This window comes from Poecilia mexicana, unplaced genomic scaffold (assembly GCF_051168715.1).
Source record: "Poecilia mexicana isolate PSO_F unplaced genomic scaffold, ASM5116871v1 scaffold_11, whole genome shotgun sequence".
Lineage (NCBI taxonomy): Eukaryota > Metazoa > Chordata > Actinopteri > Cyprinodontiformes > Poeciliidae > Poecilia > Poecilia mexicana.
The window spans coordinates 20,675,741-20,692,962 of record NW_028263380.1 but is presented as its reverse complement, the minus strand read 5'-3'; the positions used below and the strand labels follow the sequence as shown (position 1 = coordinate 20,692,962).

The 17,222-nt window shown below is 36.6% G+C and overlaps 3 protein-coding genes across 3 annotated transcripts; all 3 read left to right on the top strand.

The window, feature by feature from the left end:
- The first annotated feature begins 909 nt into the window (after positions 1–909).
- On the top strand, positions 910–4,337 carry LOC148156508 (uncharacterized). Its single transcript, XM_088009885.1, has 2 exons — positions 910–1,206; positions 2,450–4,337. Exons 1-2 carry the CDS (start codon positions 1,143–1,145, stop codon positions 3,502–3,504), a joined length of 1,119 nt encoding a protein of 372 aa, XP_087866011.1. The 5' UTR covers positions 910–1,142; the 3' UTR covers positions 3,505–4,337.
- Positions 4,338–6,060: 1,723 nt separating this feature from the next.
- LOC148156507 (uncharacterized) lies at positions 6,061–9,292 on the top strand. Its single transcript, XM_088009890.1, has 2 exons — positions 6,061–6,319; positions 7,576–9,292. The coding sequence occupies exons 1-2, from the start codon at positions 6,256–6,258 to the stop codon at positions 8,469–8,471; spliced, it is 960 nt and encodes a 319-aa protein (XP_087866016.1). The 5' UTR covers positions 6,061–6,255; the 3' UTR covers positions 8,472–9,292.
- Positions 9,293–10,990: 1,698 nt separating this feature from the next.
- Positions 10,991–16,423, top strand: LOC148156506 (uncharacterized). The gene is made up of 2 exons (XM_088009867.1): positions 10,991–11,273; positions 14,667–16,423. The coding sequence occupies exons 1-2, from the start codon at positions 11,210–11,212 to the stop codon at positions 15,896–15,898; spliced, it is 1,296 nt and encodes a 431-aa protein (XP_087865993.1). The 5' UTR covers positions 10,991–11,209; the 3' UTR covers positions 15,899–16,423.
- Positions 16,424–17,222: the final 799 nt, after the last annotated feature.

Sequence of the window (17,222 nt, the reverse complement as noted above, 5' to 3'; positions counted from 1 at the left end):
TTAGCTGATACTGAAGTTCTTATACATTAATAGATTTTGTCTGTTATTTTGCACAGTAGCAAAGAAACTTCATTAATATGAATGGAATATTCATTTTACTGTATTGTAAATCATTACTGAGAAAAAAAATCAGTTCCATTTATGGTGGGCCCTAGCGACCATGGGGCCCTAAGCAGCTGCATAGTTCCCTTGTGTCCTGGTAACCTCTCATCACGACAGACACAAGGAATTTACCATTTGCCAATTCAACAAGTTGGCCATCAAGTGAAACTTGAATCACTTTCAGGTCTTATGTCATTTAATTAGCTCTACTTCCCTAAGGACATGAAAAGGTATGCCTCAGTTTCCTTTGAAATTTAAACATTTTATGTAATCAATGAAGTTAAAATGCATTCACAGTTTTAACCATTGAATTTCAGGTTATTGTTAATTTAAAAACATTGAAGTTTGATCAACTTTTGTAGAACTTTCTGAATCTGGTCTGATAATTTCCAGCAGGACTTACCTGTGTCCTCATTATCATTACATTTTCCTGGAGTTATTCCAGGTGGAGTTGTTGGTTTCCTACATTGTAAACTTTAACATCCTACATTTGGGTTTCATAATAAGAAAATCCACCCCAGCTTTTTGAAAAAAAAAAAAAAAAAACAACACACACACACACACACACACACACACACACACACACACACACACACACACACATTAAATTTGATAGTCACAAACTAAGTTTTATACATTGATTGATCTTGCTTGTACAAAGTATGATTGATTATTATTGTCTTCAATAATTTAGTCTGTTGTCTTAGTTGTATTTTTCTCTTTTCTACTGCAGCTTCTTTTATTTTTATGAAAAGATTTTACGTTTTTCACAGAAAAGTGGCACTGCATGAGAACTCTTTAGTTGTGATGATCATAGGAGCCACAAAGTGGCGCTAATGCAATATCAGGAAAACCGACAATCATAAAACCCTGAAGAAGAAGAGGAAGAGGACTACACGTGGTCTGTTGTGTTGAATGTTCGAGTGTTTCTCTAAAAATGTCTTCAGTCCAGATTAAACGAGTTTATCAACGAGCGGTTAACTGCTGCTGAAGAAACTTTCACAGAGTTTAAAGGAATCATCGTAAAGTCGGAGGAAGAGATGGATGATCAGCGCAGACTACTGGATTTCTCCCGGACTCCCCGGATAATTTTACACCGAATAGGTAGGAAACACCGGCGTTTGGATGAAGGTTAATATATGCATCTTTCTGTATGACTATCATCTTAGTAACTGTTCCTCTCCCGTATAAATGTTTTGTTAACAGATAAATGAACGTAGACCTCACAATTACACTGTGATAATGGTTTATTTATAGAGAGAAAATGGAGCCAATGACCTTTTTTATGTCTCTCCCTCCTTAACTACACGAAGCTGAAGTTGGTTTCGATTCCAGGTTCCGATTCGGAAATGGCTAAAGGGCGATTCCACCTAATTTTTCACTACCTTCCGCATCTTTAATCCACTCTAGTTTAAAAAGTACAACACCCAGACTCTTCAAACCTGGACAGGATTATTCTGTTCTTCAAGCTGGATATTTATAACCTCGTTTGTGATTTGTGAAACTTCAATAAATGTTGATTTTTACCACTTTTTTGCATATGGATCACACTAGAACTGCTTCAGCTTCAAAACAACTCAGACTCTTAAAACCTGGATCCTCAACTAATTGCAGAATATTTAGAACCATGTTTGAGATTTGTTAAGCTTTTTTCTTATTTGTGAAACTTCACTTCAATTAACAGACCGCCACAGAAGATCTTTCCTTCCAACAACGAGCATCTACAATAACTCTTTGAAGAATTAATGAGTTACACCAACATTTAATTTCCCATTGGAAATTAAATGAATTAGAATTAAATTTGAAAAAAAAAAACTGCATGGAATAAGGGTGAATAGTAATCTAAACTTTAGTGAATTTTCTCAAATCACATCAAGATTTCCCAAATCCCAATCTCTAAAAGAGACTTTAAGTGATTTCTTTTTTTGTGCTTGAAATAAGCAGATTTTACTTGGACAAAATAAGTTCTAGGCTTGAAGTTTGTTTTGTAAATATTGATATTCTAGCTCCTAGCATATATTTACTCAAGTAATATTTTCTTAGTATCAAGCTTTTATATCTTACTGAGATAATTAAGTAGCAAAACACTTAAAATAAGAAAAATATTCTAACATAAAAACCTCAGTGAGAAAAATTATCTTGTCAGAAAGAAAACAAGCATAAATCTCCTTAATTTAAGATATTTAATTTGACTAAGATTTCACTTTCTGCAATGTAACCATACATTCTTGAATTTTCAAGTGTTTTTTTTTTTGTTCTGTTTATTTCTGTCTTAAACGATGAACGATTTCTCCCATTTACTTCAATAAATTTAACAATCGCTCTTTTCCTCTGTTTTCTTTTCCAGATTTCCTGCAGTGTAACATTTATACCCAGGAGAGGAGATCCACTCTGGACCAGGAGGAGTTAGAACCTCTGCAGATGAAACAAGAACAAGAAGAACCAGAAGATCAGCAGATAAAAGTAGAAGAGGAAGAAGTTTACTGCAGTCAAAGTGAAGAACAGATTGAGTTAAAACAGCAGACTGATACCTGCATGGTGGTTCCTGTTGATGAACAAACATCTCTCACTGAATCAGAACCAAACAGGAACCAAGTCATCTTCCAGGAAGCTGCTGAAACTGAGAACCTAAATCAGGAAAGATGCAAGACTTCCTCATGTGTCATCAGTAAAAAGCGTTTCGCTTTCAAATCTGTTTTTGATGCTCACATGAGAATTCATACGGGTGAAAGGCCATTTTCATGTGTGACCTGTGGAAAAAGTTTTAGTCGAAAACTGACTTTAACTCAGCACATGATGATTCACACAGGTGAAAAGCCGTTTTCATGTGTGAACTGTGGAAAAAGTTTTAGTCGAAAACTGACTTTAACTCAGCACATGAGGATTCACACAGGTGAAAAGCCGTTTTCATGTGTGAACTGTGGAAAAAGTTTTAGTCGAAAACTGACTTTAACTCAGCACATGAGGATTCACACTGGTGAAAAGCCGTTTTCATGTGTGACCTGTGGAACATGTTTTAGTGATAAACGGACGTTAAATCGGCACATGAGGATTCACACTGGTGAAAAGCCGTTTTCATGTGTGACCTGTGGAAAAAGTTTTAGTCAAAGATGCAATTTAACTCAGCACATGAGGATTCACACAGGTGAAAAGCCGTTTTCATGTGTGAACTGTGGAAAAAGTTTTAGTCAAAGATGGAATTTAACTCAGCACATGAGGATTCACACAGGTGAAAAGCCGTTTTCATGTGTGAACTGTGGAAAATGTTTTAGTCGAAAACTGACTTTAACTCAGCACATGATGATTCACACTGGTGAAAAGCCGTTTTCATGTACGAACTGTGGAAAAAGTTTTTGTCACAAAGTTACCTTAATCCACCACATGATAATTCACACAGGTTAAAATCTGTAGAAGTATTTTCCATACATGTCCTATGTTGAGTTTCACTACAGAATTTATTTTGGTTAAAATTGGAATGAAACACTGGAGGGGTTTCCTGTCTCTGAAGCTGAAAGTTGTTACATTTGTTTAATGTGATCATTTGGATGTTCACATTTAGATACTTAGGATTGTGCATTAATGACACATCTTCCTTCGGAGATGCTTTATTTTTTCTGGCATATTCAATATCAAAAACGATGATAAACTGCATGTTATTGTATGAACACCCTGTTTATGTCAAACTGTATGTTGTGTGTACAACATGAAGAGCAGAGGGCTCAGCACACAGCCCTGAGGAGAGCCAGGACTGATGCTGGTAGCTGAAGAGCCAAGGGGGCCACTGACTATTTCATGCATGAACAGAGTCTGACCGGACATGGACTCCCTTCCAGAACATTCTCACAAGATTGGACTTGAGGAATTGATTTGTATTATTCTGTTCAATAGAGACAGTTTGTGGGGTTTACTTTTGTTGTTTAAATAAAAAATAGAACATACTAGAATGGTTGAGTGTACATTTGTACTTTAAAAGAAATCCATGATTCACCACAAACTAATTTTCATGCAATGATTGTACAAAGGGTGTGTGATTGTTTTCAATTATTAGCTTTTTCTCTACTTTTAGCTGTAATATTTTGTTCTTTTCTCCTGCAGCTGACTTCTGTTATATCACTGTCTTTATCCTGAAACTATGTTCATGTGCATTTATATTGATATAAAAGTTTTATTAATGTCTAAGAAAGAAATACAGTGTAAAATTTCATGTAAGAATAAAAGTTTTGAGTTTTCCTTTAGTGTATGTTATGCCTTATTCTTGAGCCCAGCAGATGGTGGCTCTACACCTGTACTGGTTGTAGCCGCTGTGGTTCCTGTAACTGATGGGTTGCTGGTTCTGACTCTCCACATCCATCTCAGTTGTTGAGTCCTTGAGCAAGACACCAAACCTGCCTTGCCTGCTGTTAGTCAGAAGTCCGATGGCCGATTGTGTAGCAACTTCTGTCAGTTTGCCCCAGGGCAGCTGTGGCTACAATGTAGCTTATCACCATCAACGTGTGAATGACTGAATGTAGAGTAAAAAAACACTTTGGCATCTTCTGCACTACATAAGGCGCGATACACACATTTACCGCTTGTTTTTTGTCTGTGTGTTCTGTTTATTAAACTTGTCCTGTCTGGCAGTGGGGCACTCAGCATTGTTGAGTTCCAAGGTGAAATTCTAAAGATTTGTGGAAGTGGATCATTAGGACTTTCGCGATGACACTCCACCTAGTATTTATAAATTAAACTTTATTGGAAACTGCTTTGGGTTTATTTAATTAGATTGTAACGAGACAGAGAAGAAATTGGGATAGAAAGAATATTGTGGATAAAGATTTAAAGCGAAAGGAGGATAGAGGAATATGTTTCCATGTAAAACATCGTTGCCTGTTAGACTCAGAAACGACGCTCTTTTAAAATTATTGACAAAGTATTTATAGGAACATGAAGTAATTTAGTCCTCTGATTACATTTCTGAGTATTGCATCACTATGGGGGCCCATTAGCTGATACTGAAGTTCTTATACATTAATAGATTTTGTCTGTTATTTTGCACAGTAGCAAAGAAACTTCATTAATATGAATGGAATATTCATTTTACTGTATTGTAAATCATTACTGAGAAAAAAAATCAGTTCCATTTATGGTGGGCCCTAGCGACCATGGGGCCCTAAGCAGCTGCATAGTTCCCTTGTGTCCTGGTAACCTCTCATCACGACAGACACAAGGAATTTACCATTTGCCAATTCAACAAGTTGGCCATCAAGTGAAACTTGAATCACTTTCAGGTCTTGTTTATGTCATTTAATTAGCTCTACTTCCCTAAGGACATGAAAAGGTATGCCTCAGTTTCCTTTGAAATTTAAACATTTTATGTAATCAATGAAGTTAAAATGCATTCACAGTTTTAACCATTGAATTTCAGGTTATTGTTAATTTAAAAACATTGAAGTTTGATCAACTTTTGTAGAACTTTCTGAATCTCGTCTGATAATTTCCAGCAGGACTTACCTGTGTCCTCATTATCATTACATTTTCCTGGAGTTATTCCAGGTGGAGTTGTTGGTTTCCTACATTGTAAACTTTAACATCCTACATTTGGGTTTCATAATAAGAAAATCCACCCCAGCTTTTTGAAAAAAAAAAAAAAAACAACACACACACACACACACACACACACCCACACACACACACACACACACACACACACACACACACACACACACACACACACACATTAAATTTGATAGTCACAAACTAACTTTTATACATTGATTGATCTTGCTTGTACAAAGTATGGTTGATTATTATTGTCTTCAATAATTTAGTCTGTTGTCTTAGTTGTATTTTTCTCTTTTCTACTGCAGCTTCTTTTATTTTTATGAAAAGATTTTACGTTTTTCACAGAAAAGTGGCACTGCATGAGAACTCTTTAGTTGTAATGATCATAGGAGCCACAAAGTGGCGCTAATGCAATATCAGGAAAACCGACAATCATAAAACCCTGAAGAAGAAGAGGAAGAGGACTACACGTGGTCTGTTGTGTTGAATGTTCGAGTGTTTCTCTAAAAATGTCTTCAGTCCAGATTAAACGAGTTTATCAACGAGCGGTTAACTGCTGCTGAAGAAACTTTCACAGAGTTTAAAGAAATCATCGTAAAGTCGGAGGAAGAGATGGACGATCAGCGCAGACTGCTGGATTTCTCCCGGACACCCCGGATAATTTTACACCGAATAGGTAGGAAACACCAGCGTTTGGATGAAGGTTAATATATGCATCTTTCTGTATGACTATCATCTTAGTAACTGTTCCTCTCCCGTATAAATGTTTTGTTAACAGATAAATGAACGTAGACTTCACAATTACACTGTGATAATGGCTTATTTATAGAGAGAAAATGGAGCCGATGACCTTTTTTTATGTCTCTCCCTCCTTAACTACACGAAGCTGAAGTTGGTTTCCGATTCCAGGTTCCGATTCGGGAAATGGCTAAAGGGCGATTCCACCTAATTTTTCACTACCTTCCGCATCTTTAATCCACTCTAGTTTAAAAAGTACAACACCCAGACTCTTCAAACCTGGACAGGATTATTCTGTTCTTCAAGCTGGATATTTATAACCTCGTTTGTGATTTGTGAAACTTCAATAAATGTTGATTTTTACCACTTTTTTGCATATGGATCACACTAGAACTGCTTCAGCTTCAAAACAACTCAGACTCTTAAAACCTGGATCCTCAACTAATTGCAGAATATTTAGAACCATGTTTGAGATTTGTTAAGCTTTTTTCTTATTTGTGAAACTTCACTTCAATTAACAGACCGCCACAGAAGATCTTTCCTTCCAACAGCCAGCATCTACAATAACTCTTTGAAGAATTAATGAGTTACACCAACATTTAATTTCCCATTGGGATTAATTAAGTGGTTTTGAATTAGAATTACATTTGGAAAAAAAAAACTGCATGGAATAAGGGTGAATAGTAATCTAAACTTTAGTGAATTTTCTCAAATCACATAAAGATTTCCCAAATCCCAATCTCTAAAAGAGACTTTAAGTGATTTCTTTTTTTGTGCTTGAAATAAGCAGATTTTACTTGGACAAAATAAGTTCTAGGCTTGAAGTTTGTTTTGTAAATATTGATATTCTAGCTCCTAGCATATATTTACTCAAGTAATATTTTCTTAGTATCAAGCTTTTATATCTTACTGAGATAATTAAGTAGCAAAACACTTAAAATAAGAAAAATATTCTAACATAAAAACCTCGGTGAGAAAAATTTTCTTGTCAGGAAGAAAACAAGCATAAATCTCCTAAATTTAAAATATTTAATTTGACTAAGATTTCACTTTTTGCAATGTAACCATACATTCTTTAATTTTCAAGTGTTTTTTTTTTTTGTTCTGTTTATTTCTGTCCTAAACGATGAACGATTTCTCCCATTTACTTCAATAAATTTAACAATCGCTCTTTTCCTCTGTTTTCTTTTCCAGATTTCCTGCAGTGGAACATTTATAACCAGGAGAGGAGATCCACTCTGGACCAGGAGGAGTTAGAACCTCTGCAGGTGAAACAAGAACAAGAAGAACCAGAAGATCAGCAGATAAAAGTAGAAGAGGAAGAAGTTTACTGCAGTCAAAGTGAAGAACAGATTGAGTTAAAACAGCAGACTGATACCTGCATGGTGGTTCCTGTTGATGAACAAACATCCCACACTGAATCAGAACCAAACAGGAACCAAGTCATCTTCCAGGAAGCTGCTGAAACTGAGAACCTAAATCAGGAAAGATGCAAGACTTCCTCATGTGTCATCAGTAAAAAGCGTTTCGCTTTCAAATCTGTTTTTGATGCTCACATGAGGATTCACACTGGTGAAAAGCCGTTTTCATGTGTGACCTGTGGAAAATGTTTTAGTCAAAAACTGACTTTAACTCGGCACATGATGATTCACACAGGTGAAAAGCCGTTTTCATGTGTGAACTGTGGAAAAAGTTTTAGTCGAAAACTGACTTTAACTCGGCACATGATGATTCACACAGGTGAAAAGCCGTTTTCATGTGTGAACTGTGGAAAAAGTTTTAGTCGAAAACTGACTTTAACTCGGCACATGAGGATTCACACAGGTGAAAAGCCGTTTTCATGTGTGAACTGTGGAAAAAGTTTTAGTCAAAGATGGAATTTAACTCAGCATATGAGGATTCACACAGGTGAAAAGCCGTTTTCATGTGTGAACTGTGGAAAAAGTTTTAGTCAAAGATGCAGTTTAACTCAGCACATGATGATTCACACTGGTGAAAAGCCGTTTTCATGTGTGACCTGTGGAAAAAGTTTTTGTCACAAAGTTACCTTAATCCACCACATGAAAATTCACACAGGTGAAAATCTGTAGAAGTATTTTCCATACATGTCCTATGTTGAGGTTCACTATAGAATTTTTTTTGGTTAAAACTGGAATGAAAGACTGGAGGGATTTCATGTTTATAAAGCTAGAAGTTGTTACATTTGTTTAATGTGATCATTTGGATGTTCACATTTAGATACTTAGGATTGTGCATTAATGACACATCTTCCTTCGGAGATGCTTTATTTTTTCTGGCATATTCAATATCAAAAACGATGATAAACTGCATGTTATTGTATGAACATCCTGTTTATGTCAAACTGTATGTTGTGTGTACAACATGAAGAGCAGAGGGCTCAGCACACAGCCCTGAGGAGAGCCAGGACTGATGCTGGTAGCTGAAGAGCCAAGGGGGCCACTGACTATTTCATGCATGAACAGAGTCTGACCGGACATGGACTCCTTTCCAGAACATTCTCACAAGATTGGACTTGAGGGATTGATTTGTATTATTCTGTTCAATAGAGACAGTTTGTGGGGTTTACTTTTGTTGTTTAAATCAAAAATACAATGTACTAGAATGGTTGAGTGTACATTTGTACTTTAAAAGAAATCCAAGATTCACCACAAACTAATTTCCATGCAATGATTGTACAAAGGGTGTGTGATTGTTTTCAATTAGCTTTTTCTCTACTTTTAGCTGTAATATTTTGCTCTTTTCTACTGCAACTGACTTCTGTTATATCACTGTCTTTATGCTGAAACTATGTTCATGTGCATTTATATTGATATAAAAGTTTTATTAATGTCTAAGAAAGAAATACAGTGTAAAATTTCATGTAAGAATAAAAGTTTTGAGTTTTCCTTTAGTTCATGTTATGCCTTATTCTTGAGCCCAGCAGATGGTGGCTCTACACCTGTACTGATTGTAGCCGCTGTGGTTCCTGTAACTGATGGGTTGCTGGTTCTGACTCTCCACATCCATCTCAGTTGTTGAGTCCTTGAGCAAGACACCAAACCTGCCTTGCCTGCTGTTAGTCAGAAGTCCGATGGGCCGATTCTGTAGCAGCTTCTGTCAGTTTGCCCCAGGGCAGCTGTGGCTACAATGTAGCTTATCACCATCAACGTGTGAATGACTGAATGTAGAGTAAAAAAACACTTTGGCATCTTCTCCACTACATAAGGCGCGATACACACAAGGTAAAACTCTAAAGACTTGTGGAAGTGGATCATTACGGCTTTCGCTATGACGCTCCACCTGGTATATATGGATGAAACTTCACATAATTCTAATTAAATAAATCCAAACTGCTTTGGATTTATTTAATTAGAATGTAACGAGACAGAGAAGAAATTGGGATAGAAAGAATGTTGTGGATAAAGATTTAAAGCGAAAGGAGGAAAGAGGAATATGTTTCCATGTAAACCATCGTTGCCTGTTAGACTCAGAAACGACGCTCTTTTAAAATTATTGACAAAGTATTTATAGGAACATGAAGTAATTTAGTCCTCTGATTACATTTCTGAGTATTGCATCACTATGGGGGCCCATTAGCTGATACTGAAGTTCTTATACATTAATAGATTTTGTCTGTTATTTTGCACAGTAGCAAAGAAACTTCATTAATATGAATGAAATATTCATTTTACTGTATTGTAAATCATTACTGAAAAAAAAAAAAAATCAGTTCCATTTATGGTGGGCCCTAGCGACCATGGGGCCCTAAGCAGCTGCACAGTTCACTTGTGTCCTGGTAACCTCTCATCACGACAGACACAAGGAATTTACCATTTGCCAATTCAACAAGTTGGCCATCAAGTGAAACTTGAATCACTTTCAGGTCTTGTTTATGTCATTTAATTAGCTCTACTTCCTTAAGGACATGAAAAGGTACGCCTCAGTTTCCTTTGAAATTTAAACATTTTATGACAATCAATGAAGTTAAAAATGCATTCACAATTTTAACCATTGAATTTCAGGTTATTGTTAATTTAAAAACATTGAAGTTTGATAAACTTTTGTAGAACTTTCTGAATCTCGTCTGATAATTTCCAGCAGGACTTACCTGTGTCCTCATTATCATTACATTTTCCTGGAGTTATTCCAGGTGGAGTTGTTGGTTTCCTACATTGTAAACTTTAACATCCTACATTTGGGTTTCATAATAAGAAAATCCACCCCAGCTTTTTGAAAAAACAACAAAAAAACAACACACACACACACACACACACACACACACACACACACACACACACACACACACACACACACACACACACGCGCGCACACACACGCGCACACACACACAAACACACACACGCACACACACACACAAACACACACACACATTAAATTTGATAGTCACAAACTAAGTTTTATACATTGATTGATCTTGCTTTTACAAAGTATGGTTGATCATTATTGTCTTCAATAATTTAGTCTGTTGTCTTAGTTGTATTTTTCTCTTTTCTACTACAGCTTCTTCTATTTTTATGAAAAGATTTTACGTTTTTCACAGAAAAGTGGCACTGCATGAGAACTCTTTAGTTGTGATGATCATAGGAGCCACAGGGTGGCGGTAATGCAATATCAGGAAAACCGACAATCATAAAACCCTGAAGAAGACGAGGAAGAGGACTACACGCGGTCTGTTGTGTTGAATGTTCGAGTGTTTCTCTAAAAATGTCTTCAGTCCAGATTAAACGAGTTTATCAACGAACGGTTAACTGCTGCTGAAGAAACTTTCACAGAGTTCAAAGAAATCATCGTAAAGTCGGAGGAAGAGATGGATGATCAGCGCAGACTGCTGGATTTCTCCCGGACTCCCCGGATTATTTTAAACCGGATAGGTAGGAAACACCAGCGTTTGGATGAAGGTTAATATATGCATCTTTCTGTATGACTATCATCTTAGTAACTGTTCCTCTCCCGTATAAATGTTTTGTTAACAGATAAATGAACGTAGACTTCACAATTACACTGTGATAATGGTTTATTTATAGAGAGAAAATGGAGCCGATGACCTTTTTTATGTCTCTCCCTCCTTAACTACACGAAACTGAAGTTGGTTTCCGATTCCAGGTTCCGATTCGGAAATGGCTAAAGGGCGATTCCACCTAATTTTTCACTACCTTCCGCATCTTTAATCCACTCTAGTTTAAAAAGTACAACACCCAGACTCTTCAAACCTGGACAGGATTATTCTGTTCTTCAAGCTGGATATTTATAACCTTGTTTGTGATTTGTGAAACTTCAATAAATGTTGATTTTACCACTTTTTTGCATATGGATCACAATAGAACTGCTTCAGCTTCAAAACAACTCAGACTCTTAAAACCCGGATTCTCAACTAATAGCAGAATATTTAGAACCATGTCTGAGATTTGTTAAACTTTTTTCTCATTTGTGAAACTTCACTTCAATTAACAGACCGCTACAGAAGATCTTTCCTTCCAACAGCCAGCATCTACAATAACTCTTTGAAGAATTAATGAGTTACACCAACAATTAATTCCCCATTGGGATTAATTAAGTGGTTTTGAATTAGAATTAAATTTGAAAAAAAAAAAAAAAAAAAACTGCATGGAATAAGTGTGAATAGTAATCTAAACTTTGGTGAATTTTCTCAAATCACATAAAGATTTCCCAAATCCCAATCTCTAAAAGAGACTTTAAGTGATTTCTTTTTTTTGTGCTTGAAATAAGCAGATTTTACTTGGACAAAATAAGTTCTAGACTTTGTTAATGCACAGTATTCAGCCACGCCCCTAACTCCTTCTAACCTACAGCGGACTGAATACTGACCAGCTCTCCATCTCACGGGTCCGAAAAGCCTCTAATTCCTGGGTATTACCGCAATTAAGAATATAGAGAACTTTTGTTTAAGCTGGGAGCGAGAAAGATTCGTCTAAGCTCTAACTACCTTCATCCAGACGTTATGACCCGCTTCAGACCATGATTCAGATATCGGAGTAGCCCCGCCGGTGTCCGAACTCATAAACCACATCTGTTCACGGCAGCTCTTTCCCTGTTATTAACGTGCACTTGTTACCGGCTTAGATAATTTTAGCGACTAGGAATAAGTCACAGGGTCATTATTTATCTGAACTAAAGAACGTACGAAGCCACCCTAATTTACTAGGACCACAAACACTGATTTTACAATAATCAAAAGAATTAAATTTAGTTGACTCAAATAACTTAACTGTCCACAGCATCAATTAGACTTTAGTATTTTTATTAGCAAGCTTTAGCAAGGGAAAAAAAGACATACAACTTATCAATGTAAAATTAGGAAATTAATACTTTTAAGAATTTCTAGAAATTACTCCTACTTCTAACCCTACACTGTGTCTTAATCTAAATAGAGGCTTTGGGGGAGGCAGTATTACTCAAACCCAGATGCAGAGACGATCTTGGCAGCAGAAAACTTTAACGTCCATGGATGGAGTCCTGTCTTTGTCTTGGCAGAATCCTTTTAGAATAGATCCAAAGTTGAACTGGTGAGAATCCTCAATGAACTCAGTTCTTTATCCATAACAGATCTTTGTCTATTCCCCGTGTCCACTGCAGCATCATTGTAATCTTTTGGGTTGAGTGTGGGGCCGCAGTCGAATCAGAATCCCGAGTTGTGGGTAAACGGATCTTGTTCCTTTCCTGTGCAGCGAGCAGTCTCATCGTCCCGGGGTATCAGCAAGCAGTCCTCCGTTGATTCTGCATCTCCGTGTGTGCTCGACTCAAACGCTGCGGAACAAAGAACCCCGATCCTCCTACCTGGTGTCTTTTTATTCTTCTCAGCAACTGCTCAATTCTTTCAATTTCACTTTTTGGTCGTGTACGTGTCAGCAGCCCACACATCTGCGTCTTGGTTGGCCTCAACCTTCAGATGAACTTCCTTGTTCTTTAGAACTGAACCTTCTGAGGTTCTCTATCTGCCTTCTGCACATGTTTCCTTCATGCATCTCAAAAATCTCACTTCCTGTTTCTTGGACAGATGATCTCATATCCATCACCATCTTGGAGACGTGATGTCTGTTCTGATGACCTAATGTCTTGGTCACCTCTGCTCTCCTTTCGGTTCCTCTTTTCCCCTGACCTTTCACCTACCATCTACCTCCAACACATCAGTGACCTTTAGTTACAGTTACACACTTCATACCATTTCAAGTTGTCAAAATCACATTTATAATCTTTTAGTTTCTCTGATTTAGCATTCATTTGTAATTTTATAATAACCATTACGTGTTAGTTACTCTTATTATAATCATGATGTGAGTTATTACAGACATTTCTGAAAAGAAACCAAGAATGATCCATTATTCCAATCATTTGATACCATGTTACAGTTACTTCTTTCACCTGTAAGTACTTCCATAAGTTTAAGAGTAAGTGTTAAATATTCTTATAATCAAACCAACATCAACCACTGGTTAAACCAATATTAATTATTGGTTTAATCATAAGTTATCATTATTAATTTAAGTATTTTACTCTGGGTTTTATCCAATTACTCAAAATGTTTAGATTTTATTCTTTAAACCTTTAATGCTCAGAATGAGCAATCTGAACTATTTTTAGTCACTGCAGGCTGGAAACTTCCTCTTTCTTCAGGAAACCTGCTCTTCCTGTTCCATGACTCTCTTTCTGTCTGATTATGTTTTTTTATGATTAAATAGAAAAAAGTAGAATTAAAGCAGGACACAATAACAACACACACAACCAGATCATTTTTTTTACCGTCTGACTCTACTGTTGGGTCTTGATGTCACCTGTGTATTCAGTTTTAAAGATAACTTTATTTATTGTTACTATTAAACTAAAATCTCCAGCATGGGGAAGTGGGATGAGCTCGAGTTTTCTCGACAACTTGAAGTTTGTTTTGTAAATATTGATATTCTATCTCCTAGCATATATTTACTCAAGTAATATTTTCTTAGTATCAAGCTTTTATATCTTACTGAGATAATTAAGAAGCAAAACACTTAAAATAAGAAAAAATATTCTAACATAAAAACCTCGGTGAGAAAAATTATCTTGTCAGAAAGAAAACAAGCATAAATCTCCTTAATTTAAGATATTTAATTTGACTAAGATTTCACCTTTTGCAATGTAACCATACACTCTTGAATTTTCAAGTGTTTTTCTTTTTTGTTCTGTTTATTTCTGTCTTAAACGATGAACGATTTCTCCCATTTACTTCAATAAATCTAACAATTGCTCTTTTCCTCTGTTTTCTTTTCCAGATTTCCTGCAGTGTAACATTTATAAGCAGGAGAGGAGATCCACTCTGGACCAGGAGGAGTTAGAACCTCTGCAGGTGAAACAAGAACAAGAAGAACCAGAAGATCAGCAGATAAAAGTGGAAGAGGAAGAAGTTTACTGCAGTCAAAGTGAAGAACAGGTTGAGTTAAAACAGCAGACTGATACCTGCATGGTGGTTCCTGTTGATGAACAAACATCCCACACTGAATCAGAACCAAACAGGAACCAAGTCATCTTCCAGGAAGCTGCTGAAGCTGAGAACCAAAATCAGGAAAGATGCAAGACTTCCTCATGTGTCATCAGTAAAAAGCGTTTCGCTTTCAAATCTGTTTTTGATGCTCACATGAGAATTCATACGGGTGAAAAGCCGTTTTCATGTGTGAATTGTGGAAAAAGTTTTTCTCACAAACAGCATTTAAATCAGCACATGATGATTCACACCGGTGAAAAGCCGTTTTCATGTGTGACCTGTGGAAAATGTTTTAGTCAAAAAGTGACTTTAACTCACCACATGAGGATACACACTGGTGAAAAGCCGTTTTCATGTGTGACCTGTGGAAAATGTTTTACTCAAACAATTCATTTAACTCGGCACATGATGATTCACACTGGTGAAAAGCCGTTTTCATGTGTGAACTGTGGAAAAAGTTTTAGTGATAAACGGACGTTAAATCAGCACAAGATGATTCACACTGGTGAAAAGCCGTTTTCATGTGTGAACTGTGGAAAAAGTTTTATTCGAAAACAGCATTTAACTCAGCACATGACGATTCACACTGGTGAAAAGCCGTTTTCATGTGTGAACTGTGGAAAAAGTTTTATTCGAAAACAGCATTTAAATCAGCACATGATGATTCACACTGGTGAAAAGCCATTTTCATGTGTGAACTGTGGAAAAAGTTTTAGTGATAAACGGACGTTAAATCAGCACAAGATGATTCACACTGGTGAAAAGCCGTTTTCATGTGTGAACTGTGGAAAAAGTTTTATTCGAAAACAGCATTTAAATCAGCACATGATGATTCACACTGGTGAAAAGCCGTTTTCATGTGTGAACTGTGGAAAAAGTTTTAGTGATAAACGGACGTTAAATCAGCACAAGATGATTCACACGGGTGAAAAGCCGTTTTCATGTGCGAACTGTGGAAAAGGTTTTTGTCACAAAGTTACCTTAATCCACCACATAAAAATTCACACAGGTGAAAATCTCTAGAAGTATTTTCCATACATGTCCTATGTTGAGGTTCACTATAGAATTTTTTTTGGTTAAAACTGGAATGAAAGACTGGAGGGATTTCATGTTTATAAAGCTGGAAGTTGTTACATTTGTTAAATGTGATTATTTGGATGTTCACATTTAGATACTTAGAGATGTGCATTAATGACACATCTTCCTTCGGAGATGCTTTATTTTTTCTGGCATATTCAATATCAAAAACGATGATAAACTGCATGTTATTGTATGAACACCCTGTTTATGTCAAACTGTATGTTGTGTGTACAACATGAAGAGCAGAGGGCTCAGCACACAGCCCTGAGGAGAGCCAGGACTGATGCTGGTAGCTGAAGAGCCAAGGGGGCCACTGACTATTTCATGCATGAACAGAGTCTGACCGGACATGGACTCCCTTCCAGAACATTCTCACAAGATTGGACTTGAGGAATTGATTTGTATTATTCTGTTCAATAGAGACAGTTTGTGGGGTTTACTTTTGTTGTTTAAATAAAAAATAGAACGTACTAGAATGGTTGAGTCTACATTTGTACTTTAAAGGAAATCCAAGATTCACCACAAACTAATTTCCATGCAATGATTGTACAAAGGGTGTGTGATTGTTTTCAATTATTAGCTTTTTCTCTACTTTTAGCTGTAATATTTTGTTTTTTTCTACTGCAGCTGACTTCTGTTATATCACTGTCACATGAAAAGGTACGTCTCAGTTTCCTTTGAAATTTAAACATTTTATGACAATCAATGAAGTTAAAAATGCATTCACATTTTTAACCATTGAATTTCAGGTTATTGTTAATTTAAAAACATTGAAGTTTGATAAACTTTTGTAGAACTTTCTGAATCTCGTCTGATAATTTCCAGCTTAATCTTGCTCTTGCAGCTTTTGCTTTTGACATATAGTGAAAAGTTTAAAAGTGACAAGGTAACCACATTGTCTAATCAGATTTTAATTTTTTTTCCCATTACCCCACATGAAAAAGGATTAAGGTCTACATTTTCCTGCCCATGTCTAACCCATGTATGGTCAGCCCATGCTTATGTCATGTGGGTTCAATGTGGTCAGCCCACATGGGCTTCCCATGTTGGGCCCATGATACTGAAACTACATGGGCCCCACATAGTGTTGCCCATTTTTGCCCCATCCCCAGTTAGCCCACATAAAAAAGGAATGGGGCCTACATATGTATGCCCAGGCCCAACCCATGTACAGTCAGCCCGTGATTATGTCATGTGGGTTCAATGCAGTCAGCCCATATGGGTCCCACATAGTGTTGCCCATTTCTGCCCAATCCCCTGTTAGCCC

Excerpts from the sequence above, each read along its gene's own strand:
- LOC148156508 (XM_088009885.1), top strand. The coding sequence starts at position 1,143 with ATGGATGATCAGCGCAGACTACTGGATTTCTCCCGGACTCCCCGGATA. Across the intron at positions 1,207-2,449 it reads GATAATTTTACACCGAATAG|ATTTCCTGCAGTGTAACATT; the intron begins GTAGGAAACACC and ends TTTCTTTTCCAG.
- LOC148156507 (XM_088009890.1), top strand. The coding sequence starts at position 6,256 with ATGGACGATCAGCGCAGACTGCTGGATTTCTCCCGGACACCCCGGATA. Across the intron at positions 6,320-7,575 it reads GATAATTTTACACCGAATAG|ATTTCCTGCAGTGGAACATT; the intron begins GTAGGAAACACC and ends TTTCTTTTCCAG.
- LOC148156506 (XM_088009867.1), top strand. The coding sequence starts at position 11,210 with ATGGATGATCAGCGCAGACTGCTGGATTTCTCCCGGACTCCCCGGATT. Across the intron at positions 11,274-14,666 it reads GATTATTTTAAACCGGATAG|ATTTCCTGCAGTGTAACATT; the intron begins GTAGGAAACACC and ends TTTCTTTTCCAG.